This window comes from Trachurus japonicus, chromosome 18 (genome assembly GCF_045865225.1).
Source record: "Trachurus japonicus isolate A0001 chromosome 18, Traja_1.0".
Lineage (NCBI taxonomy): Eukaryota > Metazoa > Chordata > Actinopteri > Carangiformes > Carangidae > Trachurus > Trachurus japonicus.
Genome location: NC_140924.1, coordinates 26032163 through 26059383, shown reverse-complemented (window position 1 = coordinate 26059383; position 27221 = coordinate 26032163). Strand labels below are relative to the sequence as shown.

The following is a 27221-nucleotide window of genomic DNA, read 5'->3' as shown; positions in this document are numbered from 1 at the left end:
GAAAAAAAACCCACAAAGATTCCACAAAGATTCATCTTTTATTTCCCGAGATGCATTTTTGAAAAGTCAGCCATTTCCATGCAAATGGCAGCTGCAACCCAAACGACAACCTCTGAGTCAGAGAATGAGCTGTGAAATGCAGTGCTTCCATGATGCAACGAAATTAAATAAAGTGAACTAGTAACAATTTTCACAGCCAGCTAGGTAACATGACACAAGTGACACAGCATGAGCCTTTAATAGACAGTATGTCGTTCTGAGGTCAAGCCCCAATCTTTAAAAACATCAGTATTTGTAGATTGTCTCAGCAATAAGAGCTAATCACAGGCTGCCTGTTTCCATCACCTCATACTGTAATTGTGAAGTAATAGTAGTCATTATGTTTGAAGCCACAAGCGGAATGACACTATGATGCCATCTGGGCGTAGCTCAACAAACACATTAGTATTTATCATCATCGATCTGTCATAGCGTTAAATATCATTTGGCAATTTAAAAAAAACAAACAAAAAAAAAACATTTCAACCTGTCTTTGTCTTTATCACAGTCGTGTGGCCAACTGGGAAAACCCTGCCTTTGAAAACAAACAAACAAACCTTTCGTAACTTTTGTTTTTGATATTTTCCTGCTGAGTCTGCAGCCCAAGGCCAACAATGAGCTTGGAAAAAAAAAGAAAAAAAAAAGCTGACTCTGCATGATGATCTAGAGGCCAAATGGTGTGTGCGTGTGTGTGCGTGTGGTTTAAAAGTACAACTACATTAGCCCTTAAATAACAGGATACCAGTTACGTGTTCTGATGCTTCAACAGACTTCATGCATAGAATTCTGCAACATGTCACTGCACATAACAGGCATTCCCACAAAAAAAGTGCACCGTTTTGGAAACATAGGAAATCTCAAGTTGTAGTATGACGGAAGCAATATCCATTCAGAAAACAAGTAAAAACCATGTAGAAGCCATAATAACAACACAACAAATGTCTTGTTTCTTTTTTTTCTTTTTCTTGGAAACAATAAATAATTAGCAGTAGTTGTTTTTTCTGTAAATAGCGAGCTTCCATCCACTGGATAATAAGTACATCACTTGCATCAGTGTGAGAGTAGAGAATGATAGTCATTGCACAACCAAAGCTTAATATAATTTTTTTCAACCTGTGTGATACACATTAACAGGCTTGTGTTCTCTCCCACTTCCCTTCCATCCCGTCCCCTCCCCCTTCAGACAATCAGTAACCCTCAGCCCTCAGTAAACAGGCGGGCGAGAGGCTGCATCTTGTCTAATCATTCGCTCAGTGCAACTTCAGAAATGTAGCCCTTTGTTAAGAAGCTCTGAAAAATATAGAGGCTCCCTCTATCTCCGGATCTCTCTCCAGTCCTGACAGCCTAACAGTACCACCTACCGAGGTATAAGAGCAGAGGGCGATGCAGTACGATTCATTCACAGTCTGACCAAAAAGTTAAGTTAAATAAACACTATGTACAATCAGGGCCTAGGCTTCAGCTGGCGCTAAGAGAGCCGTGTTTGTGCCTTGTAGAGCCGTCAGACACTTCAGTAGGACACTTGACAGGATCAAGGCCGAGATCACTGACGTGGAGGTTTTTGGCGTCCCGGGGAGGGGCTCCTTTCATTATTTCAGGTTGTTTTTTTGTTTTGTTTTTGGCACTTCGTGGTGAAGTCTAGGACATGGGCGACAGGGAAACGGGACACTGCCCGTTGTTGTTCATGATGTCGTCCAGGTCCTCGTCGTCCAAGTCCACTGAGGAGGAGAGGTCAGAGGTCAGAGGTTAGAGGTCAGGAGAGTGCAACCCTATACCGTAACAGAATACTAGATTCTCCATTAAAATAGCACCTATTTTAACCCTTTTTATTCCACTTAAAGCAGCTATTTGATTGGTCTTGATGCTAAGATACAATAACGATGTTTTTTAGCTTCATATTTATCCCAAACTGCATTCATCTTCATCTCAAACTCTCCAAATCTCTAGATCAGTGGTTTTGAAACAAACACCAGAAATACACAAATATTTGTTCTGAGACTAAATAACATTTTAATTAACATTAAAATTTTAGTCAATGTATATTCGAATCCTGACCAATGGCGTGAAATTTTGTAAAATTTTGAGAAATGTTTGGGAAAAAATGTAATATTTCTGGGGGAAATAGTGGTAAAATTTTGAGAAAAATTAGCAGACCCCCTTCAACCCTCTCAAGGACCCCTGGGGGTCCCCAGACCTCACTTTGAGAACCACTGCTCTAGAAGATGTTAAGGTGACCCTCAGTCTTCCTGAGTGCAGTCTTTCCGCAACTATCAGCCATGTTTTGAAATATCATCCTCATATTCACCAGCCTCCTCTTGCTCTCTGGAGACAAACCATGGAAGTCAATTTAAATTCTAAAGTGCTATAATAACAGAGGAAGTGTTGTTGCTCTCCAGTCTCCACTGATCACTTTATCACTGCAGACCAACAAACCCAGCAGAGCAAGGACAAACAAAAAGCCACCACTGCCGGTGTTCTCATGCACTTAGGTTTTTCTACCTCTTGTGTTTTCTAATATAGGCCTTCATCTGCACCACAAATCTTCACCACCATTTAAAAACACCTGTCTTAAAGGGATACTTCACCCAAAATCAATAATTCACCAATTTTCTACTCACTGTCATGCCAAGGAAGGGTTCAGGGAACTTTTGGAGTTATCAAAACGCTTTTACGTAGAGCTCATGGGGGGGTCCGGCTGGACATATTGTCATATAATGGCGGTGGATTGTGCACACTTTTGAATCGTTCAAAACACACATGGAGAAAAAATAATTTGATCTCTGTTTTTATCCTTGTTGTAGTAGTAGCTCCCTGTGGCTCTGTTGATGTTTGTGTGCATGCGCGAGACTTGCTGCAAGATGTTCATTCGTCATTGTAAACTATTGGATGTATGATGTAAACACAGAAGAACATCTTGCAGCAAATCTTGCGCATCTCGTGCAGCCACTGGGAGCTACTGCTACAACAAGGCTAAAAAGAGAGATCACATTAATTTTTTTTGGAACAACTTTTTCATGTGGCAGCTTCAGGACTTGGGTCAGTACAGACAAGCTGTATGGAGGTATCTGGATGTTTCATAGTGTGTGTTTTGGACGATTCAAAAGTGAGTTCTATCTGCCGCCATTATATGAAAATCCCTTCTCCAAACCCTTCCTTGGCATGATGGTGAGTAGAAAATTGGTGAATTGTCGATTTTGGGTGAAGTATCCCTTTAAGGAACTATGCATGAACCTATGTTATGATGAGCAGAATCTCCTCTCACTTCCTGTCTGGCTCTCTTATCAGTTCCCTCTTTGCTCAGACCAGGGAAACCACCTGTTTCTAAAAGCATTGCTGTCATCATTCCAGAACATCATAATTACACAACTGACTTTGCTTTACACACATATTATAGATAATGAGTAGGCTACTATCAGCAGCTGCTGGGTGGATATCACCTTATTCTAATGACTTAGCGCCTGTTTGGACACAGCTGCTGATTATCATTGATATAGACACTTGACATAGACTGCACAGACTTTTTTTTTTTTTACTGTTGTTGAATGTGTTTTAGTGAATGTGCCTGGTGTGGCTCTTAATTGTGTTTTAATTCTTCATCGAGCGGTCTTAAAGATACATTTCTGTTTTTACTCCAGACCGATAATAAAGAATCTATCTATCTATCTATCTATCTATCTATCTATCTATCTATCTATCTATCATCCCCCTCTCCGTGTCTCTTTTTCTTCTTTCTTTCTTCAACCCCCTTACTCTGTCTTTTAACTTCTTTCTTTCTTTCTTTCTTTTTCTTTCTCTATATACTATCTACCTCTTTCTATCTATCATCCCCCTCTTTCTTTCTTTCTTTCTTTCTTTCTTCTACCCCGTTTCTCTGTCTTTCTACTTCTTTCTTTCTTTCTTTCTTTTTCTATCTATGATGTGACAGTGAGTGGTGTCACCATGTTCGTAGTAGTGTCTCGTGCATAATAGATCTCCTAGAATAAAAGCTCACCTTTCTTGGTGCGACCGATCTGTCCCAGTTTGGGCGCCCTCTGTCCGAGTCTCTGCGGGTTCTGTCCCCCGCCGTGGCCGTGGCCGTGGCCGTTGACCTGGGGGTGTCCCGGGTTGAACTGGGCCGCCGGGCCGGGCTGCCGGGGCGGCCCGCTGGGGGGGATGAGCTCGGGGATACCTGATGCTCCGTACATGTCTGCCTTCTCCCGACCGGCCGCTAGATGTCCGCACAGGCCAGGCTCCGCGTCGTGTGGAGAAAAGCCTCTCACTTCCGCAATGAATGTATGGACAACACGGACCAAATGTTCTGTTCTCTAACAGAGAAAAGTCCTCGTAGCCTGGGAATCAAAGTAAACACGTCTGTCAAAAAAAACAAACAGCGCACATGCGTCAGAGAGCGGCAGGCTGTTTTGGCCAGCGCTCACACACACTCACATACACACACACACACACTTCTCCGCTGTTTACACTGAAATAAACGATGTGCTCTTATGTGTTTTCCGCTGGATTCCCACTATCTAACAGGTGTAGCAAATGTCTTCCTGGTCATTACAATAGCTGAGCAGCACAACAACGTGTCTTCCGTTTAGTCTCGTCACGATAATAAACTGTTTTCCGCTCGGTTATAAAACCATCATGAAGCGATCGTGTTCTCTTTCATGTTTTAGAAATAAAAGACGGTTGAATATGATAAATGTTACCTCAGCGCTGCTCCACCGAGGCCGCCGTTAGGAGCTGGATCCGGTAGAATCGGCTTCTGAGAAGTGTGTTGTTGTTTATCTGAGCTCTCTCTCTCTCTCTCCTGGCACAGCACCGAGGAAGCGTCGATTTAAAGGGGCCTTTCGCTGCTCTCGCGGCCTTGGGGATTTCCTCGCATTGTGTCTTGACTCATATCGGCATGTGCGCGTCACCGAGAGGTTGATATAAGCCACAGTGCTGACACTTCGGGTTATACAGTGGAGGTGTGCCAAAGTTTAGAGGGCGCGGTGCGTAATTACGCACTTTCAGTAATGAGAGAGTGACTCGGGCTGCAGCCAATGACGAGCGCTCGCTCACTAATCCCCCCTCCACCCCCATACGTAACACATGTAATGCTTCATGTCAGAGACAGTAGTAACTCTCCTGCAGGCATGTGGTCCACACAGACTTCTCTAAATGGCAAAGACAACCAAACACATCCTCTATGAAATTAAAAAGAAAAAAAGAATATGTTTATTATTCTCAAAGATGTTCCCCATTGTTTCCCAGTGATTTGTGTTTCCCCTCTCCTTAGCCTGAACTCCACCTTATACCCTAACCCGACCAGTATCTCACTCACTGACTCACTGAGACCTCTCCAGCACACATCCTGAGCCATGAAGGACAATGTTTTTGCTTCATTTTTGCTTTTACACAAATATGTCAGTTTAAAAATGTATTTCAAACTAAACTACAAACTACACTTTGAACCTTGCAGATGAAATTTAGCTTGAAGAAATATGTGTTTTCTCTGTTTAACATAATCTATAACAATTTCTAGAAGATTTACATTTGGTTTAATAAAGCAGCCATAAAAAAAATGCAACCTGGACAGGTTGGCAGTCTATCACAGGGTTGATATAAAGATGAACAACGCACGCACACACACACACACACACACACACACACACACACACACACACACACACACACACACACACACACACACACCTGTGTCACACACACATTCACACCTGTGTCAATGTAGAGTTAAAGGGACAACGAGGAGTTTTGGAAAAGCGAAGTGTTTTCACACTACATTTATGAGCCTCCGCGCACCGTGAAATTCTTCGACCGGCGCAAGACAGACTCATGTTATCATCGTAGTCCCGACCATAAACGGCGATTCGGCGGCGTTATTGTCATGAGCGTCCGCGAAACCGAAAGTAAAGAAACGCTCGTCGGCTCGCCCAGCATTTCCACCATTAATTAAAATAACAAAATAACGATAGAGACAAAACGATATATTTATCGAAATAGCAATCACTTACTGTAAAGAATTTTCCCGTAAAATAACAGTGAAGAACTGGCAGCTGGGTTGCCATTATGTTACTGTAAAATTTACAGTTTTTTACCGTCACAAAAATTTACAGCTTGTACTGTTAATGAAAAATACAGTATGGGACTGTTTTTTATTATAAAAACAGTAAACAACTGGCAGCTGGGTTGCCATTATGCTACTGTAAAATTACATATTTTTTACTGTTACAAAAAACTATAGTTTTGTACTGTTATTGAAAAATACACTATGTACCTACTGTTTTTTAAGATTACTTTAACAATACTTTACAGTTAACTGATTTGTTTAAAAATACATCATCAGTCTTCACAAAATCCACAAACTACAACAGAATGTGCTTTGTGAATTTAGAACAGGACAACAACTTCTTTAAAAAAAAGAGTTACAGACAGTTGAGCAATAAATAAGTCATACATTTACAAAGCTCTCAGATGTGTGTGCTCCTCTTGTAGTCTGCTATTGTAATGTGGTCTATGAACATAAAAATTCAAAGAAAAGTATCACAAGTCCAGAAAAAAATATCCAAAGTCCTGATCTCAGACAGTCAAAACATGCCAGAATGAAATATTCAGAAACAGAACACAAATAACTCTGCAAGAATAACAGCGATTCAGACTTTCAACTCTATAAGGGAGAGAGAAAGACAGTGAGATTGAGAGGGAGAAAGAATTAAAGCAATGAGACAAGATGGTGTGTGTGTGTGTGTGTGTGTGTGTGTGTGTGTGTGTGGATACATGTGGTTTGACTGTTGTCATCTTTTTGCTGATGAAAACAAACTGAAAACATTGCCAATTTACTTATTACCAATTTACAAATGAAGTACAACTCTACTCACCTAATAATTTGCTAGATGGAGGTGGATAAAGAGTGGACAAAGAGAGGAACAGATCCGGCTTCACATGTGTAGTTTCGGTTAAATTTCCAACAATGCAAAAAATACAACATGATACCGTGATTTAGATGGTTTGGATGAATGATTAGCGGTAAAGTGCTGTATTTTAGGAAAACAGTATAGTTCTGTTAAAAGAACAGTAAATTACCAAAAGTTCACAGTTTTTTGTTTATATTGATGTATTCAGAAATAACAGATTAATACTGTTGGAATTCTGCTGTAAATGACCAGCAATTACTTACAGTGTAGAGTGTTTGGTCTGAAACACGGGTCTGTCAGTCACTCTGCTCTGCTCTAAGCCGAGGAGAAAACTTTCCTTGTATCCTACAACCTTTATCCAATGAGGAGAGAGAACGGCATAAAGGGGCGGTCCTCTCTGTGTGTGCAGCCAAGGGATGCGCGTGAATGTGTTGACGTAAGGGGGGACTGCTAACTCCATCGGCTGACAGGGAGTTAGCCAAAACCACCGGATCACTTACTCCTGCTTTAATCTAATGTGTGTGTCTTTGGAGAACCTGCAAACTCCACCCAGAAAGGCCCCGGGCCCGGGAATCAAACCCAGAACCTTCTTGCTGAAAGGTAACAAAACTAACCACTAGACCAATGTGCTACCCCTATAATGTAATAACTATAACAATAATATAATAATAATAAGTAGCACTTTTCTAAACAAAGTTACAAAATGCTTTACACTAAAATTAACTAGAGAAGAGACAATTTCAATTGAGCATCATAAACAAGGTCTGACAGAAATGTAGAAAAAATGAGGACAAAACAATAAAATAAAACAAAAATCCGACACTACCAAACACCAAGACTAATAAATGTGTTTTTGATCATAGAGTTACAATGTCTGACCTGACTGACCTGGGATGGGAGACTGTTCCAGAGTACTGGGCTATAATATCATACCATATGACATGGACTGAAACCCCGCATCTGTTATTTTTTTTGTTTGTTTTTTGTTTTTTTCCCATAATTAATGTGACTTACAATATTATTTTATATTCAAGAGTGCCAGTCTCTGGTATCTAATATCATTTACCCTTTGTCACAAACCTCCACCTTGGGGTGACTAGCAGGCCTCCTTCCACAGACCCTTGATAATAAGTCAGAAAAGAAATTCAGGGCAGAGCCATTAAAGGCAGCCTTATAATGTAGACAGTAATATAATTGCAGAGTCCCGTTACAAATAAACAAATAAATGAAATGAAATGAAATTCTTAAACCATTGCAAAAACTAACAGGGAGTCAAAGGAGGGCAGAAAACACTGAAGTTACATATCTGTACCTGCTGTAGTACAGACGTGACCTGCTTTAACATTTTATCATCAGTGCTAAAGACAAAAGGCAGGTAAACAAGCAGATATATATATAGAGAAATTCATGTGCATTCAGTGTATACTTAGTGGAAAAATCCAAATCTAATCTAAAAGTCAACAATTCCTGGCTGCTACAGACCCATATCTGACACACTTCTGCAGATGTTGTTGTGTTTTCTGGAGGAATGTTTCCATCTGATAAGACTATGAGAATACACTGACCCTAAAAAGGCTAAGGATCACATCTATTACATTAGAATACTGTATACTGGTTGTAACGTCCATAGACGTTCATCCCACATTTTATTTTGTTTATTCGTCATTGTTACTCCTGTGTGTAAGTGTGCTATCTGCTCATCACATTTTGTGAATGAATCCATGCACAGATGAAAGACTATAAAAAAAGACAAAAATCCCCTTAGACGTGTTGTGACTGATCCACCCGTAGATGAATCTGGGCCGACCCACGTGGATTGACAGTCAGAGTGGGTATATAATTGTCTGGATTTCTCCTCTCCTTGAATTATCGGACGCTTCGTTGTGAATGGAACAAACACATCAGCTGCTGCCGTCATGTCCAAGATCGCAGGTGTCATTCTGCTGCTCATCATTCTGGTTGACAGCTTCTACGAGAGCACAGGTAAACATGAGGGGAATATGTGCTTTCATATTTTCTGCACAGATGCTGTTTTTGCTCGGTCTCTGCTTTGTGAAACACACATCCTGACTCCTCACTCTGTCAATAAGTGAATTTATATTTGACCGGAAGGTTTTCAAGTGGTTGATGGGTGATGTATTATCGTTCCACATTAATGATTACTTGATTTTTGTGTTTTTTCCACTGTCTATAGCGGTATCCGGTGGATTTCATGTGAGCAAAAAACACATCCGCAAGTGCAGATGCACAGGTGAGTGTCCTTTTTTTTCTTAGTTAAAGATTTGCTGTTGTCAAAATCAGTTAAAGACACTCAGTAGAGCAAAAGCCAAACATTTTTCTTCCACTAGATCCAGATTATTGCACCAAATTGTACAAACTCAAATATCCCATGATGTAAATTTAGTAAATTTTTAGATCATAATTATAAACTTCCTAGAAAAAGTGAGGAAATGTTGCAAATTGTGTTTTTCAACCGGAGATCTGTCCCAACATTTCCTGGCTTCTTCCTCGGCCCGTGTCCCATCCATCCACAGCGTTCAGTCTGATTTGACTCACTGCTTTTTGTTTAATCCTGCTGAGAAATAACAAAACAAAACAAACATGCAGGTGAAACATAACCTACCAGGTGGAAGTTGTAATCAGGGCTGTCATGATACTGTACTGACGGTTTCCTATTGTGAAAAGCATTGGTTATAAATTTGAGGTTTTCTGCTGAGTTTTCTACGCAACACCACGCCGCAGACAAACAAACAAATGTCTCCACGGTGTGAAAGTCAGTGACCACGTCTGTTCTCTTTGCAGTTTCTCCAAAAGGCCACAGAAAGTGTCCCGTCCCACTCTTTCCCATGACCGATAAAGAGAAAATCGACCTGTTCGTGTGCCTCTGCAGCAAAAAGCACCGTAAGTGACATGCAATTGGGTGTTTGTGGGTTTGGGTCTTTGTTAATGTTCACAATGAAGAAGTTAAATGTGTTGCCATTTCTTTGTTTCCTCTTAATCTGCAGAGTTTCCAGAGTTTCAGAAGCCCTGCACCTGGTGGCGTCCTGGTTTTCCAATCTCCATGGTATGAAGAAGTGGAAACAGCGACCAGATCATTATGATCACATTATCACTTGATGTGAGGTTTATCATCATGTCACATGGAAAACAATAATCACTACATCTGTCACACCATGATGTAATATCACATGGCATTACATCACATTGTTGTAATATAAATTAACTTTTGTACATTTTAAATAAAGATATATTTCCTACATGCTTTGTTTTCTCTTTAATTAAGGTCCTGCCTCTGTCTAAAGATTTTTTTTTTTGGTTCTTTTTTTGTTTTTTTAAATCTGAGGATTATTTCTAATATCTTAAAGGTCCCTTTCTTTTTGTTTGATCTCTATAAGAAGATGACAGTTCTATAACCAACAATCATCTCAGTGTAGTTTTACATGTCCTCTCTCAGGCTTCTATCTGGAGCTCAAATAACAACAGCGTTAATTGTCAGCCAATCAGAAGAGGGATGCCGTAAGCCTCTTCTCTGACTGGCTAGCTGTTTTCTGAATGAACAAGTAGAAATATAGTACATTTCAGGTAAACACTCCAAATTCAAATCATTTAACCAATCCTGCACGGTTGCATGATGGGCTGATAGTTTATAATAAATAATAATAATAATAAAACATTTCATTTATAACGCATTTTTACAAATGCTATAAAAACAACAACAACACAATGAAAGAAACAATATAAAAAGTAGGATGAAATGTCTCTGATGGTGTGTGGTCTGTGAGGTAGGAGTGAGCCAGGTTGTTAAAGCAGAAGTGAGTGATCCGGTCGTTTTCGCTAATGCTGCGTTCCAGGCAGGCTTTTGAAATCATAAATTACAGCTTCAAGTCACAACTTACGACTTTGTAGCGTTCCAGGCAACCCACTCGTGTTTTTCCGACCTGTTTTACCGGTGAAAGTCACTATAACGGCCACTCGTAACTTCCGACCCGTGAAATCGTACCAGTACGTCTTTTTGTACAGTCTATGTACCAGATCGAACTGGTACGACTTCACAGGTCGGAAAAAAACGAGTTTCCTTGAACGCACCATAACAGTCCTCGTCCCTACGTCGCCACATTCACGGCGTCCCTTGGCTGCACACACAGCCCTGCATGCCGTTCTCTCTCCTCATTGGATAAAAACTGTAGGATACGATAGATGTTTTCTCCTGGGCTCAGAGCAGAGCAGAGGGACTGAGAGACCCGTGATTAGACCAAACACTCTATGTAAGTGATTGCTGTTGGAAGATATAACCATTTAAGACTTATATTAACACAAATATATCACTTACTTCTGCTTTAAGTGATTTTTAAATGAGTAGGAGGATTTTGAATTGTATGCGGGCAGCAGAGTTCTGATTGTACTGGAGTTTATTGAGGACTTGATTGAGTAAGACATTATTTGTATAGAACCTTGATTTGTAAATAAAACAGACAAATAAATCTTTTGTTTTACAAAATGGGACATGTATAGGGTGGAAGTTTATGCCTACCAGTTTACTAGGTAGCTTCAGCTGGACCTATCTGTTCATTTACCTACGTATCAGCAAGTTAAATCAGTATTTCTCACAATGCTGAACTGTCCTAAAGCTTTGGCTGTGAAATGACCTACATTAGTTTTAAGGCCTCTCTGAAATATTCATCAGTGCTACAGACATTTATGCTGCACATAAACTGATACCGGTCAAAAGGTTTAGAACACCCCAATATTTCCACTCTTTTACTGAAAGTGATGCAGTTCAATGTCTCTTTGAAATGAAAGCATAGAACAAATGAACAACTGACCAGACCATACCCAAGCTGACTCGGCCCATACCAGAGACTTTGCACAGAGTGAAAGGCACCCGGAACCAAAACAGCTACCTGAGCATTGTTCAGCTCCATGCAGGACCCTCTGGTACAAGTCACTGACCCTTGACTCTGCAAAACAGCCGCAAACCATCCTCCATGTTTGACAGATGATGTCACCCACTGAGGTGACCATCCTTGGGCCAACATGAAGGGGAACACAAATCCTGCATGATGCATCTGAAGATTTCAGATTTGGTTCATAAGTCCATAACACCTTCGTCCAGTCTTCTGTATTCCATTGGTGGTGTTTAATGGCCTTGGCATACCTCTTTTTCTTTCTTTTATATTAAAGTAAAGTAAAGTAAAGTCAAGTATGCCTTTATTCATCCCACGACGGGGAAATTCACAAGTTACAGCAGCAGTACATACAAACACACTCACACATGCCATGCACACTGTGGTGGACTGGTAAAAACATATTTATATTAGTATATACATATATTAGTTTTCAGTTTTGGGTAACCTTACCTTAAAAAAAAAAAAAACTCTGGCAGTTCAACATTTACCTTTGTACCTTTCAAGCTATTTACTGGACTTGAACTTTTTGAATTTGGATTTTTTTTTTTTAATGGAAAAATTTGGATGTTCTAAAACTTTTGTCCAGTACTATATAAAGAATTTTGCTGACCATATTCAGGAGGTCATGTGTGACATCAGCTTATCCTACAGGTCCTTAGTGAGAAACGCAAAATTCAGAATCAGATACAATTCAGTTAATCAAAATGGGATGTGTCGTTTATATTTCCTGTCTCAAACAATATTCCACCGTTTTTACAAATAAGAATACTATGGTGGGTGTGTGACATAGCTGTTGATTGTTAGTTTGCACAGTGAATAATCAGGTTCTGTCCTCTCCACCTTCAGAGAACCTCAGCTGTGTTAATCTCCTGGGAGATCCTGTGTGTCAGCTCCAGCCCTTATGGAGGAGCCAGGCTTCACTTGATGGGACTGGTTTTCCTGGCCTCTGTTATAATCCCTCTGATCAGGACAATAAGGTATCAGATATCACGGAAGGAGCGTGCTTTTATGTTGTGCTGCTTCAGTGAGAATGCTCTCTAAAAGCTCTTGCATGAAGTACCATTCTGAATGTTGAAATCCCCTCACTGGTCCAGTTGCACGTACTTCTGATATATTATCGGTGATTACGGTTTTTATCAAACGTGTGATCGGACACCAAAACAGAGAACATATTATGCCCACCAATAGCTTGCTTCAAAACATCTGTGGTGAAATTTGGTGGTGATTTGATGATATTCTGTGATTTCTCTCACTCTTACTCAACTAGTGGTGCAACCCATTGGCCAAAACACTCTCCTTTTTCCACACTAACAGAAAAAAGGGGAATTCCCCCTGTAAGCAAATACTTACACCCTCTCAGACATCAGCTAATGTGTCTCCGAGGACTGAAAATCCTGTAGGTCAGCACTCAGGGGAACAGAGGGCCTTGTTTACCCATCTTCTTCATATTTATACAAAAACACTGCAGTGAAACAAAGAGCAAAAACACCTGTGAAGGCCAGAGAGTGAGAAGACAGAGAGAGAAAAGACCAAACATAGCAGAACAGCACAGGCTTTTATTTCAAGGACTTAGATAACTAAACTCTAAAACAGGTAAGTCATCTAATCTTTATCAAATTTAGCCTGGTTATATATTTTTAGTCAGACTTCACTTCACTCTGCTGTTCTGTGTAAATCATTCTCTGAGCTGTTCACAGTACGGAGGAAATCTTTCTCTCCTCTGAGTTTGGCTGGTGTCTGAGCAGCAGAGCTAAAGAATAACTGGGGTCAGGGGACAGCAGTGTTGAATCCTCCGCTGAGTGAGGGGCGTGGAAGTTTGCTCTCAGCCAGCTCCTCACTGGGTTGTCGTCCTTATCTCTTGACTTTTGAGATGGTGGCTTCCTGTGGATGTTAGCTACCGTTATGGCAAAGAAATGTGGGCCATGGATACCAAGTTTGATGCTCTGTTTAGAGCTGTTTAGAGGCACCAGCAACATTTCTAGCAGAGTTCTCTTTGATGGCAACAATATCAGATGTTTTTTGTTTTTGTAATCTATAAATCACAAGGTGTTAACCTAACCAATAACAAACAAACAACAACGTCAGACGATCTCAGTGGCCCATTGTAACCAAAACAAAAAATACAGTTGCTCAACCACTGTACATTTGAGATACCTGTGCTTGAGTATTTCCCCGAAATGCCACTTTTACTCCACTTTCATTTCACTTCTTTTCTCTACAAATGAATATTTGCCATACAATCTCATCAGATTATAAGAAGGAATGTGTTGTTTTCCATGAAACTACCCAACTGAGTGTAAAACATCTCCAAAGTAATAGTCAAGTGAGTATACAAAACAATATTTAAGTATCTACATTATTACACTGATAACACTCAATCACTGTTACTTAGCCTAAGTAAAATTCTGAATGTTGAACTGCCGCTTTTTAAAATTATTGCTGTAAAGAAACTAATTGACAGTTTATCTGTAACAAAAACCATGTTGTTGAAAGATAACCATCAATAAACATAATCACTGTGATAGTTCATTTTTTCATATGTCTTGTCCTGGTGTTTTCTTTTAAGCTATGTCTCAACGGGTGGTCCGGGTTCAGCCGGTAAGCAGGGTTCATGAAGTGGGTCAGTGGAGCACTGGTCTGTGTGAGTGCCATAAAGACATAGGGGACTGTAAGTACACACTTAAAGGACATGTGTTGTCAAGGGCTAAATAACAGCATCAGGCTGCACATTGTCTAATGTATTGTTGTATTGTCTTATACTACTGTGAACTGACCTATACTGTATGTGTGTGTGTGTGTACTTCAGGTTGCTTTGCCCTGTGCTGCCTCCCAGTGTTTACCTGCAAGGTGACCAGTGCAGTGGGAGCGTGTCCCTGTCTTCCTCTGCTGGACTGTATCAGCTGTGTACCACCAGCCTCTCTGGCCATGAGGGCCTCTGTCAGAGAACGATACGGCATAAAGGTAACAATACAAGGGTCATAAAATACAAATGCAAACAATGCATAATCAGTTGTTGCTATGTGCTTCTCAACTGGATGGATGGACACTGTTTGCCTGGATGGTTTGATACAATACTGAGTGATTGGGGACATATCTAAAGGGATAGTTCACTCAAAATTCAAATTTCACTAATTTTCTACTCACCCTCATGTTGACTAAGGGTTGGGAGAAGTTTCAGAGTCCTCCATGCCTTTTTGGAGTTACAGGGGGGGCTCTGTGCAGCACTGCATGTTCATATGACGGTCGCAAACGGAGCTCACTTTTCTTCGTCCAAAAAGACACACCAAAAAACATCCAAATACCTCCACACAGCTCGTCTGTAATGTCCCTCTCGCGCGATTAGCACTGACACCCAGTTCACTCTGACACCGGCAGAGCCATGAACTCAGACACTGGGAGCTTCCGCTACAAACAAGCTTAAAATATAGACTTTTTTTTTTTTCGGAACAATTTCTCATGTCGGGGCTTCAATACAAGAGGGACATTACAGATGAACACTATGGAGGTATTTGGATGTTTTTTGGCATGTCTTTTTGGACAAAGAAAAGTTAGCAGCATTGCTGCCCGGTCCGCCCTGTAACTCCAAAAAGGCACGGAGGACTCTGAAACTTCTCCCAACCCTTAGTTGACATGAGGGTGAGTAGAAAATGAGTGAAATTTGAATTTTGGGTGAACTATCCCTTTAAGGAAAGAACTCCACCTCCCAAGTCTCTGAGCTATACTAATGAGACAAACTGCATTGTCCAGAAAATGTCCCCTCAGTTGATCCTTAGTAATCACAGTTAAAAGTGTAGGACAAAGGCCTCAAAGAACTCAGTCTGACCATGGATTGGTCACACCAGGGCTAATTTTACACATTTGATGTAAGGGGCTTTTAGAGGATTACAACTCCTGACAGGATTTCTGTCATATCACATGTCTTGGAGTTTCACTTGAACACTTTAATAACCTGGTCTAGACTGCTGTAAGAAAAAGAAAGAAATACAAATCATTGGAGTTACTAGCTACACTAATTGAGCAATTGGTGTGATATCTAGTTTGAATGACTTGAATTATGATTGGCCTATGTGTCAATACTTTTCTGTTATGTATGAGCACCTACACTGTAACCAGTCTGTGGATCTGTTTAGTGTGAGCACAGAGGCGGTGTTTTTTAGCCTTGTGGAAATTGTGATTAAAACATATGATGCAACCTTATAATATTATTAAAAAATATATAGTGTTCTCTGTGCTCCAAAATATTGGAGGTTGGTAAACATAAAGGCTGTTTATGGAAGCTTCTAGTTAGAGTTAGGTATGTACATTTTATGTTTTTGGGGACTTTGATTCCTATTGTTTTGCTATAGCTTTATAATATTTTCCATCTAACAGAAACAATGACCTGCATTGCCCAACATTGCAGTTACAGCAGTTGCTTGAACGGCCTTGACAGCAGAGGTCATGTGACCCACATTGCTCTTTTTCAATGAGGAAACAAAACAACCCTGAGTGCACCAGCCTTCTTCTGAAAACCTTCCCTTTTTGAAGTTGCCGTGTGATAGTTAAAAGTAAAATGTATCACTTTAAATTCTTTCAGCCAAGTGGACTGTACCTCTGTAGCTGAGATGCCGTGATAAACACCATAGCTCCAACAATGCAGCTGATTGCTTTGCCCAAACGGTACCGTGTCCTCGGCTTACACGGAGCAGCTGGAGCTTTGAATGATTCCGACTTCTGCCGAGGAGTGATGATGGAACACAATAGTGGCATACTAAGGGGAAATGGCTACAAGTAATGCGTGTTTATTACTCAGGCAAAGCAGAGCGTTTTGTGTCAGTGCTGTGACATCAGATAAACCTCAAATATGTACACTGAAGATGTAGTGAAATCAGGACTTGTTTATTCAATTAATACATCTACATATTGTTGTTAGAATCGGCTGCTCAGGCCTTCCATCCACTGCTTCACTGCTGTTTGTCAACTCTGAGGACTCTTACACCTGTGTGAGCGACCACAGATCTCAACAGACATTAGGTCTCTGTCAGTGAACATCACAAAACGCAAATGCAAACAGCACATACCGTGGCCAAGGTGCAGTCTGGATAAGCATTTTTTTCTGGGACAGTGAAGAGCAGGAGAGATAAGGCAGGAGGTGGGAGTGGTTGGAGGCCAGGCAAGCAGGAGCTGGAGCGCTGCCATCGGGAGAGAAGGAGGTGGTTGGTAATGTTTGCTTCTCCGGAGGTGGAGTGGGCTGTGGATGGCCAGAGCACGAGCTGGTGAAGGCGCACACAAGTTCTTGGGAAAACAAGTTCCAGCGTGTCGGTTACTTGCAGAACAAGGCGATGATCCTCTCACAGAAAGCAATGATCTGAATTCAACAGTGTGTAACATGATTGACAGACACGTCACTGCAGCCTTTTTGGAAATGCATTAGTTCTGGGTCATCTCCTAGTTCAAACCATTACATTTTTCTTTATGTCTTTTCTAAAAGCAAATATTTTATATCTATGACCATGCTCATATAGTGCAATTTGAATTATTTTTGTTTATGACAACATATATATGCAAGATATTCACCTTAAAGGGATAGTTCACCCTAGAATGATATTTCGCTCATTATCTACTCACCCTCATGTTGACTAAGGGCTGGAAGAAGTTTCAGATTCCTCCGTGGCTTCTCTGAGTTACAGGGGGTCTCGGCATAGCAGTGCATGTCCATATAACGGTTGCAAAGGGACACCGGAGCTCTTCGTAAAAAAACACACACAAAAAAACATCCATATACCTCCATGATGCTCGTATGTAATGTCCGTCTTGTGCTGAAGCCCCAAATTGCGTAATTGTCCCGAAAAAAATTAAATAAGTCTATATTTTAAGCTTGTTTGTGGCGGAAGCTTCTCGAAGCTCCTCTTCCTGGTCCGTCCAAATCTCGCGTGATTCGCAGTAACCGCACTGACGCATACTGACGCCGGCGCAAATCACGCGAGATTTGGACGGACCAGGAAGAGGAGCTTCGAGAAGCTTCCGCTACAAACAAGCTTAAAATATAGACTTATTTAATTTTTTTCGGGACAATTACGCAATTTGGGGCTTCAGCACAAGACGGACATTACATACGAGCAGCATGGAGGTATTTGGATGTTTTTTTGTGGGTGTTTTTTTACGAAGAGCTCCGGTGTCCCTTTGGAACCGTTATATGGACATGCACTGCTATGCCGAGACCCCCTGTAACTCAGAGAAGCCACGGAGGAATCTGAAACTTCTTCCAGCCCTTAGTCAACATGAGGGTGAGTAGATAATGAGCGAAATATCATTCTAGGGTGAACTATCCCTTTAATTAAACAGCTTCATTGTGATTGTGATGGTTAAATAACTTGTTTCGAGGCTCTCTTCCTTCCACTTGGCGTCTTTTGGTCAAAAACAAACTGTGCGTGATCAGCGCCTGTGACCTGGTGTCCCAGCTCATGTCTGGCGAGAAACATGGACTACATTACTGCATTATGACACAGTACGCCCCGTAATCCATAATCTGTTGTTAAGGTTTCCCACCTCAGTAGACATCAGCTCCACAGATTTCCTTCTCAGCAGCTTAATTGAAAACTATGGAAGAGGAGGGCCGCTGTGGAAAAAAAAAGAAAAAGAATTCTGACTTTTTTCTCAGAATTCTGACTTTAATCCTTTTTTAGAAAAAATAAAAAAAAAATCTCCAGAGCTCTAGAGACAGTCTAGGAGATTTTTTTTTTAAGAAAAAAAGAGAAATTCTGAGATTTAAGTCAGAATTCTGTGAAAAAAATGAGAATTCTGAGAAAAAAGTCAGAACTCACTTTTTTTTCCACAGTGGCCCTAATCCTTTTCCGTAGAACAAATGCACATAGCTGTGAGTTTTTACAACAGTTAAAATATACACTCTGAAACTGTAGAGGGAGCTCCATAAAGGCGACCGGACTTGCATACTTTATTTGCTCAAATAGTAGCCGGGGCCTTAATTTACACAGCTGACCTTACTGGAGGCAGCTTTTATTTGAAAGAGACCTTTATCTCTTATTCCTTCCATTAATTTTTACACATCAGCAACCAAGCTCATCGTTTAGCTCATCTTCATCTTCCTCATGTGTTACTGTTGGGCACACGTTAGTCCGGTGGTGCAAAGCTGTCCCTCTGTGAAGCAGAGGATGAGGTCGGCTTCACAGAAACAAGAAGCCTGACATACTTTCTCCCTTTGAGGTGGCTATAACTTCTAGCTGACACACACACACACACACACACACACACACACACACACACACACACACAGGATGTTTACTTCGTCACATTATCTTACCATACACCACCTTACCAATAACGTGCACAAAAAAACACTGAAAAACCAACTAACTGGGCCACCAGTTGTACACCAGCGCTCCTGTTTTACAGCAAAAATGCATTTAGCAATAATTCTTGTGTCACAGTGCTTCTGTCGGGTTTTTGGCCGAGCCCGTCTCTCGCAGCGGCAGGGGCACATCTAGGTGGATCATGTGACCAAGAGTACTCAGGTCACTTCAATTTGTCTAAATTATCATTATTATTTGTTAAATATTATTCTTTTAGGGCCACAGGCAGACCTTCTTGCACTCACATGCAAAAAAAAAGAAAAAAGGCAGCGACAAAAGGGCATTTTGGGCATCAAGGGACAAAGGGGCACCCATGGTCCCCCCCTCTGCACGTGCCTGTTTGAAAGACTTTCTGATCTTATCAGTGTCAGTTTGTCCCAGATTACAGATTTTATTTTACCCCACCTTTATTTGTTTGTGTAAATAACGTCCATTATGCGATAATTGAACCAGCTATTAGCCTACTTGAGGAAATAACTCCACCTCATCTGTGCTCAGTAGTTTGTTGCAAATGTTTTGCTAAGCTAAGATGGTAAACATGGTAACATTAGCACATTAGCATTGTCCTTGTGACTACAGAAGCTGCTGATGTTAGCATTTAGCTTATGTTCATGTAATTTTAGCAGAATAGGACTAACCAGAAAAACACCTTGGGAGTGTTCTGTGTACTGTTAGTCCTGGTGCTAACCCCACAGTTAGAAAAGCCCAAATGCTCCTTTCATTGTGCTGCATGTTTGCAGGAGTCTGTTACCAGATAGACCTAGAAACATTGGTCAGCTTCTAATGAACTTCAGAAGTTGTGAAAATGGAAAGTACATGTCGAGTCATTCTGACAAAAGTTTCTTTCACATGTCCTTTTGGTTATGACTCAGAATGAGGCTACAGAGACTGAAGTGACCATGTTTTGCCACTGAGCTGCTTAAAATTACAAAATGACACATGCATGGTGTAATTACAACCTTACAGAGCTTCTAAGCCAGGTGACATAAACTCTCTTTTTCTTTTATATAATTCAAAACAAACTCCACATGGACCAGCAAATGATTGTTACAGTACGTCATTTTCCTCTGCTCATGTTTACTGCAGAATCAAAGTCTCAAAGTTCTCTCCTGCATCCAGATCCCCAGACCTGTAGTGATGTTTGGGGGTGGAGTGACAATTTTAGTTAATGTCACCCTCCCACATTTGAATTCACAGGGGAGGCGGCGTGGTAGAGAGACAATGTGCAACTAAGCAGATCCTAGATCTGATGCTGAAGAAAGATAAGTGTGAAAACCTGTTGTTTGTTTTTTTATTCCAATCCCTTGAGAAAGCACAGCTTCGACATGTGCCAGGAATTGAACCACCATTATTATTATGTAAGAATAATGTTTTTACCAAAACAGCGATGAGGATACGAGACCAACCAACCCAAACTAAAGGCCTGTGTTCAAATTCAGACTCAGTAGGAGGACATCACATGCTACAGCGCCTTCCCTCTCGCTGTGTCTCTCAGACTTTATTGATTTATCAAATCTCACCCACCAGCGTTTCCATCTTGACATTACTGACATGCTCCTCGTCGTGGTTGCTGTTGCTAAGAGCAGAAAACTTGGCCGCAAGAAACTCACTGTCCTAAGAGGGAGGATGTACAGACAGATTATTTTATTTAAATAGCTAATTCTTGACAAATTCACCCTCAGTTATCAGTAGTCTGATATTAATACTTACTGCTGTGCTGTCTACCACTCTCTTCCTTATGGCCTGGTCAGGCTCCGCCTCCCATCACAAGCTGATAAGGATATAAAATAATATAATATGAATAACAATATAAGGGCTCATCATTATCAATGATATTTTTTTTCTTCTTTTCCTTGCCCTACTCAATCATTCTATTTCTTTTTTTTTTTCATTTTTATTTCTATTTTTTAAATTATTATTATATTATTTATTTTATTCATTTATTTCTACTGGCATATTATTATGATTATTTCTTAAAATATTATTTAAATATTATATTATATTCTACAGTATATCATCATTTGGTATCAGATTACACTATAACTACATGATATTTCATTACTCTCTCATGCATTTCTCACATGCCGATTGGCTGCTGATGTTTATTTTTTATTTTCTCATTTATTTACTTTTCCATTTACTTTTTTGCTGAGGTCTTTCCTGTTTTATGCTGTCATGGAAGAAATACTTGACTTACTGAAGTTTAAATTAATCTGGTCCTCTGTAGCACAGGGTTTGACATAAATACATGTAGTTAAAGAATAAAAAAGTAAAAAAAAATTATGCTATAAATGAGTCAAACTTCAACTAATCAGAGCATTAACTCAAATAAGAAACACAAGAATGAGCTGCTCTGTTGTATATCAGTAGAGAAGTCTCTCTTTTCCCCTAAATGCCTTGTGTTTGAGCCTCCCACTTGTGTTCATGCCTGTATATGTGTGTGTGTTACAGGGGAGCGTGTGGAGCGACTGCCTGTACGGATGCTGCTGCTATCCGCTATCTTGGCTCCAGATCTCCAGAGAGCTGAAAAGAAGAGCAGCATCCCACGCCTCCTCCTCCTCCTCATCGTCAGCCAGATACACCGCTCTCACCTCCCTCCAGGGGGCGCACTTAGTCTAGACACATGCAGCAGGTTTTTTTCTTTTCTTTTTTTTTTTCTCTTTTTAACTCCCCTGGCCTCTGCCGCCACCACCAGTGCTCCAGGGCAGGGGAGCTGATTTAATCACATTTCCTCTGGTCGGCAGCCACTCCCTGTTACCTCAGAGTATTCAGCAGGGACACAATGTGTGTAAGAGCAGGAGTCGTTTTGCATGTTATCATGGGGTCTCCATCGTTTTATCATATGATCTTCTACTGTACACTACTGGACTGTAAATACTGGGCTTTTTATATGCTGAATGCAAAATAGCCTAGTTACTTGATACCTTTCAGATGAAGATTTTACACCTGCAGTGGTCAGTGTCTAGCCAGCAATGCTACAGTACGTGGGGTGCATATTGGCCCCACTTGGGCTGCAATTGTGGGCCCCATATGTGGCTTGCACCCAGGATCCATATAGGCCCCTACTGTGGTAGCCAATGGGCTACAGTGTCCGTGCCCCAGGCCCCGCCCAGTCGAATGGAGGATTTGGTTCTTCTAACCTTTAGCCTGATATCTCTCATTGTATTCAATCATTTTAAAACAAGCCAATCAGAAGAGAGGCTCATGGTGTCTCTCTTCTGATTGGCTCATCACCAGTGCTAGAGCTCCAGAGAAAAGCCTGAGAGAAGAGATGTAAAACTCCACCACCCCTACCCCTTCCCCACTTTCCCATTTCTCCCTCACTGCTGCATTAAGATGAAAATGCCATAAAATTACTTTAACACGTACATCTTCTTATAGATTTCAAATAAAACACAGGGAAAATATAAAATACTGAACCTTGAGTATCCCCCCACCCACCCAAAACAGAACAAACAAAAACAGGCTAAAAATGTGTATTGGAATATGTTTTCCTTTCTTTTCCCATTCATCATCTTGCATCCTTTCCAGTTTTTATCTAGTGACCCTTTGAAGGGCATCCAATCCCTGGTTGAGAATGACTGGGTTGAACTACTGTATGCATCTCAAGAAGTTAAACAACCAGTCATGTAGATGTTGCATTAAGATAAACTAAGACACTTGTTGCAAATCAATGACATAACCTACTTGTCACAATCAAACTTGTTGACATTCAGAACAACTTGTGCAAATCTTGAAAACATTCTGATTAGTCATAAATATCCCAGTTCACCTTGTGTTATTACAAGACTTCCTACCGCGGGTCCTTCCAGCTGCTCTGGTCTTGTGGTTCAGCTACACAATCCAAATATTTTGTGTTGAATTGTTTGAATGAATTCTAATAAAAACACTGATGCTGCGATGCTAATCTGAAAACAATAGGGAGATGTGAATCCAAGGAAATGGCAGAATCAACAACTTGTCAGTAAATGTGATGAGGACCTTTGTACCGCTCAAGCAAAAGTACAGAAGGCACGTGTGAATGCAGCAGAGGACGAAGGCTGCAGGACATTCTCTTGGTTCTTATCACATACCTTTCTTTAAGAACTGACTCGTACTCTATGAACATGAGGTCATTTTTCTGGCATGATGACGTCTGAGATTCAAAAAAAGATGCCAGACGGTCGGTCAGATAGCCTGATGTCTGACTGTCAGAGGTGTTGACACATGTCAGACTGGACAGACCAGTCAGTGAAGGCCTCCCCTGCTGCCCTGTTCACTGCTCCTATAAGATGCCACGCTGTCCTGCACATTCTTAGACAGCCAACTCTCACATTCAGCCAATCTCTGCTCCCGCAGGACATCAAGGTAAGACGATGCACAGAGTGAAGGACATTTAGAATACTGACATACTGCAGGCCTACAGATTTCCAGTATGTTTTCTGTTTTTTTTTGGAATTGGGCATGGTATATAAATACTTCAAGTTCAAGTGGATTTCAAGTGTGACTTTAATGTTGTAATTTAAAATGAAGAACCACGCGATGCTGTAACTGTCAGGAACTTCTGCAACCTGTGAATTTACAGAAAACAGAAGTAAATGAACTCTTTCTCAAAAAGCCTCTCCACTTATCATCAAGACTTTATCAATATGAACTTTATATTTAACGGAAGCAAGTCAGTCAGTTTTGTATAACTTGTAGTTGAGTCTGTGACATCTAATCTCATGTTCAGCTGCTATTTCATAGCTCAGAGCAATTGCACAAACTCTCAAAATATATATTTTTTCCTACTGACATAAAAACATTTTTCCAGAGGATCTGCTCTAAATCCACTGTAGTATAATATACCATAATTATACAATACTATTTTAGCATGGATTTACTAATACATTATACTGCAAATTTAATTGAACTTCAGATGTCAGAACCTCAAGCACACTATCTGCTTTGTTGTTGGTATCTGTGAAAACAAAGAATTTTTTTAATTTATTTTTTTATTATTATCATGAATACTTTTTTGGTAAAAATGACAAACAAAAGTTACTTTAAGAAGACATCAGAGACTTGACATAATGTAGACAACAATAATAGTAATAATAATAATAATAATTATAACAACAATAATAAGATAAATAGCAAAGTAATTGTTATACAAACAAACAAATATGATATATTCACATATTTACACACAGGTACTCTATATACACATCAGACATAATTAAATAATAAAAAATATATGATGGGAAAATATGAATTATATATGCTTTAATATTGTTATTTGTGAGGGTGGGGAGAGGCCACCCCAGAATGCCAGGGACTTTCTGTTTCAAATAAAATGTCCCAGCGGTCAGAATGAAACCGTGTCTCTCAGAAACCAAGAGGAAACAAAAAAGAAAAGAAAAAAACAAACTCTTCCTCTGCTGCTTAGAGATCAATACACATGTGAAATAAACCACTCAGTCTGAAAGAGGATCTCAAAAAATAGGCTTTGCAAACCACAAAAAAATATTTACGACATGTTCTGTTTGATGTAGCTTGCAATAGAGTCTATGAGATGCACCAGACAAAGAAGAACTACAACAACAACACAAATTCTTGTTTTTGCAGTAAGAGTTTTCTGCTTTTGGCCTCACACTGACAATGTTTTCCCTCAGAAGCTGAAACCATGTCTGCGAAAATCGCCACCACCCAACCACGGCCCTACATCATGTCCAATGTGTCCAACCAGTGGACCTCTGGCATCTGCGACTGCTTCCAGGACCTGCCCCAGTGTAAGCTCTTGTTTAGACATATTTTACATAGTGGTAACTAGACAGATAGGCAGGAAGATGGCACTTTAATGCACGTGTCGAGACACAAACTCAAAATCTCTGTCTCGTGCATGAAACTGAAAACATGCCGATCAGATTGATCTCGGTTGTGGAATGCAGCCTGATTGGAGATCAGTTGGACGAGGCATGTGCTTTACAAGTCTAAAAGGGGTATTTTTATATTTTTCATGTAGGTTGCCTTGCCTTTTGGTGCCTTCCCTGCTTCACCTGTAAGACTGCACATGAGGCCGGGGAGTGCATTTGTTTACCTCTGCTGGATTGTTATGGAATCATCCCACCCATCACCACAGGCCTCAGGGTGTCAGTGCGCACGAGATACGGCATCGAGGTACGCACATATGTATATGCAATATAGTATGTACATATAAAACAAACCTATGTATGTAAACTTCTTAGAAATTGGAGCGATTGCACACACACATACACACACATTTTTTTTTTTTTTCATTTTTTCAGCTCTGTAATTTATTGTATTATGTCTTGATTGTCACGTATGAGTGTCTGGACCCCAGGAAGAATAGTCCTTACCAAAGTGAGGACTAATGGGGATCCATGATAAACTAAACTAAACAAAACATACATATACATATGTAGCCTATATATATATATATTTATATGTGTGTGTGTGTGTGTGTGTGTGTACTGTATATGCAGTATATATGAATAAATCAAAAATACATTTTATATTACACATGTTTATTATATATCCAGAGCTATGTATAATATAAGTATAATATATCTCCTTATAATTAGGATGTATGGCAACATAACTCTAAGAGAGACATATTAGCTACTTTATGTCAAAGGTTACATAAAATGTTCCTCAGCTGCACCAGCCTTCACTGTTTATCTGATCTCTGATGACTCTTAAACCTGTTTAGCTTTTCTTCACAACCTCTATTTACGTTCCTAGACAACATCCGGGAATTCATGTAGTATGGTCATTAAAGACGCTCACATTGCACCGAGTCCCTTTGTTCCAGCTGATTTGTTTAGGTAGACTTTGATAATAAAAAAAATAAAAAAATCAGCTGTGTTGTAGGAGAGTCTATGCAAATAAATCTGTATTGTGTGCATTAGCCCCCCCCCCACCTCCACCGCCTAAGACTGTTGTTCTTATTGTTGTTGTTTTGTCGCTCCACCCGCCTCTGACTGTGTCTCCATCCTCACAGGGCAAAGTCTGTGACGACTGCGTGTTGGCCTTCTTCTGCGGGCCCTGCACCTGGTGTCAAATGGCGAGAGAACTCAAAGCGAGATCAAACCCCATTACCTTCGTCAACCTGTCAGTCTCGTAAGAACCCGGTGTCTTTTTACTCGCTGTGCCCTCAGTAGTCGAAACAAACGTCATCACCGTCACCACCATCATTAGGCTCTGTACTCTTCATCGTCCTCACTGTCACGCTTTTGTTGTAATATACGAGGGGGAAGGCTGCTTGAATCAACTGATTTCTGATCTGTCTCCGAGCACGTCTGCTCCAGTGGAATGTCGCCAAACAGCTGATTGGAGATCAGCATGTCGATTATTATTGTTTCATAACTTACTGTAATGACAGACGAGAGAGATAAGAAGGCTGCTGTCCTCTGTGACATCCACTGACAGATATTAATGAACACGTGCCAGTGAGGTTTACTGGTGAGACTTTGTTATTTATTCTCTTAAATTTTGGATTGGGGTCATATTTTTATTCTTACACCTCCCACATGTTGGTTTTATATGTGTTGCTGCTTTAGTGTGATTGGATTGGTTGTTCCTTTTATTTTCATTTTTATTTTTAATAATGAAAGCCAATGGAAATTTATCAGATTTGATTAAAATAAGTGTTGCTATCTTTCAGTGCCACACATAATGTCTCACTTGATACAACCCCACTGTATGTTGATGCATCTGGATAATTCACAAGACTGTATTGTGTTTAAATCAAGTTACTGTACGTGATTCCTCTGTAACAGTGCAATAAATCTCTTTCACATTAAAGACTATGTGAGGGTCAACAGAGTCAATCTCAGTGTGCTTTATCCTATGTAAACTACACATGCAAATCTGCCTGTTATGCAATGACGCATTTTATATCCCGCGTTTAATAGCTACTATTGCTCCATGCCATCAAAGCAGATGTTCCAACACTACAAAGAAGTTCCAACAGCAGGTGAGTGCTCATTAAATTCAAGTGTGTGTTGCTGTATTAGAAGAGAACAGGCTGGATTTTCGGATGCTGT

At 40.4% G+C, this 27221-nt stretch overlaps 2 protein-coding genes and 2 long non-coding RNA genes across 5 annotated transcripts; 3 read left to right on the top strand and 1 right to left on the bottom strand.

The window, feature by feature from the left end:
• Positions 1-19: 19 nt before the first annotated feature.
• On the bottom strand, positions 20-4924 carry LOC146969470 (uncharacterized). 2 transcript variants are annotated; one of them, XR_015038225.1, is made up of 3 exons: positions 4731-4924; positions 4031-4389; positions 20-1757 (listed from the first exon to the last, which is right to left on the bottom strand). It is a non-coding gene; the product is annotated as an uncharacterized LOC146969470 (long non-coding RNA). The 2 variants fall into 2 exon arrangements; XR_015038224.1 differs by having other exon boundaries at positions 4031-4367.
• Positions 4925-8769: 3845 nt separating this feature from the next.
• On the top strand, positions 8770-10196 carry LOC146969469 (uncharacterized). Its single transcript, XR_015034272.1, has 4 exons — positions 8770-8921; positions 9133-9189; positions 9741-9839; positions 9944-10196. It is a non-coding gene; the product is annotated as an uncharacterized LOC146969469 (long non-coding RNA).
• Positions 10197-14412: 4216 nt separating this feature from the next.
• LOC146969468 (placenta-specific gene 8 protein-like) lies at positions 14413-22237 on the top strand. Its single transcript, XM_085759463.1, has 3 exons — positions 14413-14513; positions 14652-14806; positions 21646-22237. The coding sequence occupies exons 1-3, from the start codon at positions 14414-14416 to the stop codon at positions 21811-21813; spliced, it is 423 nt and encodes a 140-aa protein (XP_085615589.1). The 5' UTR covers position 14413; the 3' UTR covers positions 21814-22237.
• A 1140-nt stretch (positions 22238-23377) lies between these two features.
• LOC146969467 (cornifelin homolog B-like) lies at positions 23378-27041 on the top strand. Its single transcript, XM_085759849.1, has 4 exons — positions 23378-23541; positions 24828-24944; positions 25178-25332; positions 26177-27041. Exons 2-4 carry the CDS (start codon positions 24839-24841, stop codon positions 26297-26299), a joined length of 384 nt encoding a protein of 127 aa, XP_085615975.1. The 5' UTR covers positions 23378-23541; positions 24828-24838; the 3' UTR covers positions 26300-27041.
• Positions 27042-27221: the final 180 nt, after the last annotated feature.

Excerpts from the sequence above, each read along its gene's own strand:
- LOC146969468 (XM_085759463.1), top strand. The coding sequence starts at position 14,414 with ATGTCTCAACGGGTGGTCCGGGTTCAGCCGGTAAGCAGGGTTCATGAA. Across the intron at positions 14,514-14,651 it reads CCATAAAGACATAGGGGACT|GTTGCTTTGCCCTGTGCTGC; the intron begins GTAAGTACACAC and ends TGTGTACTTCAG. Across the intron at positions 14,807-21,645 it reads GAGAACGATACGGCATAAAG|GGGAGCGTGTGGAGCGACTG; the intron begins GTAACAATACAA and ends TGTGTGTTACAG.
- LOC146969467 (XM_085759849.1), top strand. The coding sequence starts at position 24,839 with ATGTCTGCGAAAATCGCCACCACCCAACCACGGCCCTACATCATGTCC. Across the intron at positions 24,945-25,177 it reads CTTCCAGGACCTGCCCCAGT|GTTGCCTTGCCTTTTGGTGC; the intron begins GTAAGCTCTTGT and ends TTTTTCATGTAG. Across the intron at positions 25,333-26,176 it reads GCACGAGATACGGCATCGAG|GGCAAAGTCTGTGACGACTG; the intron begins GTACGCACATAT and ends CCATCCTCACAG.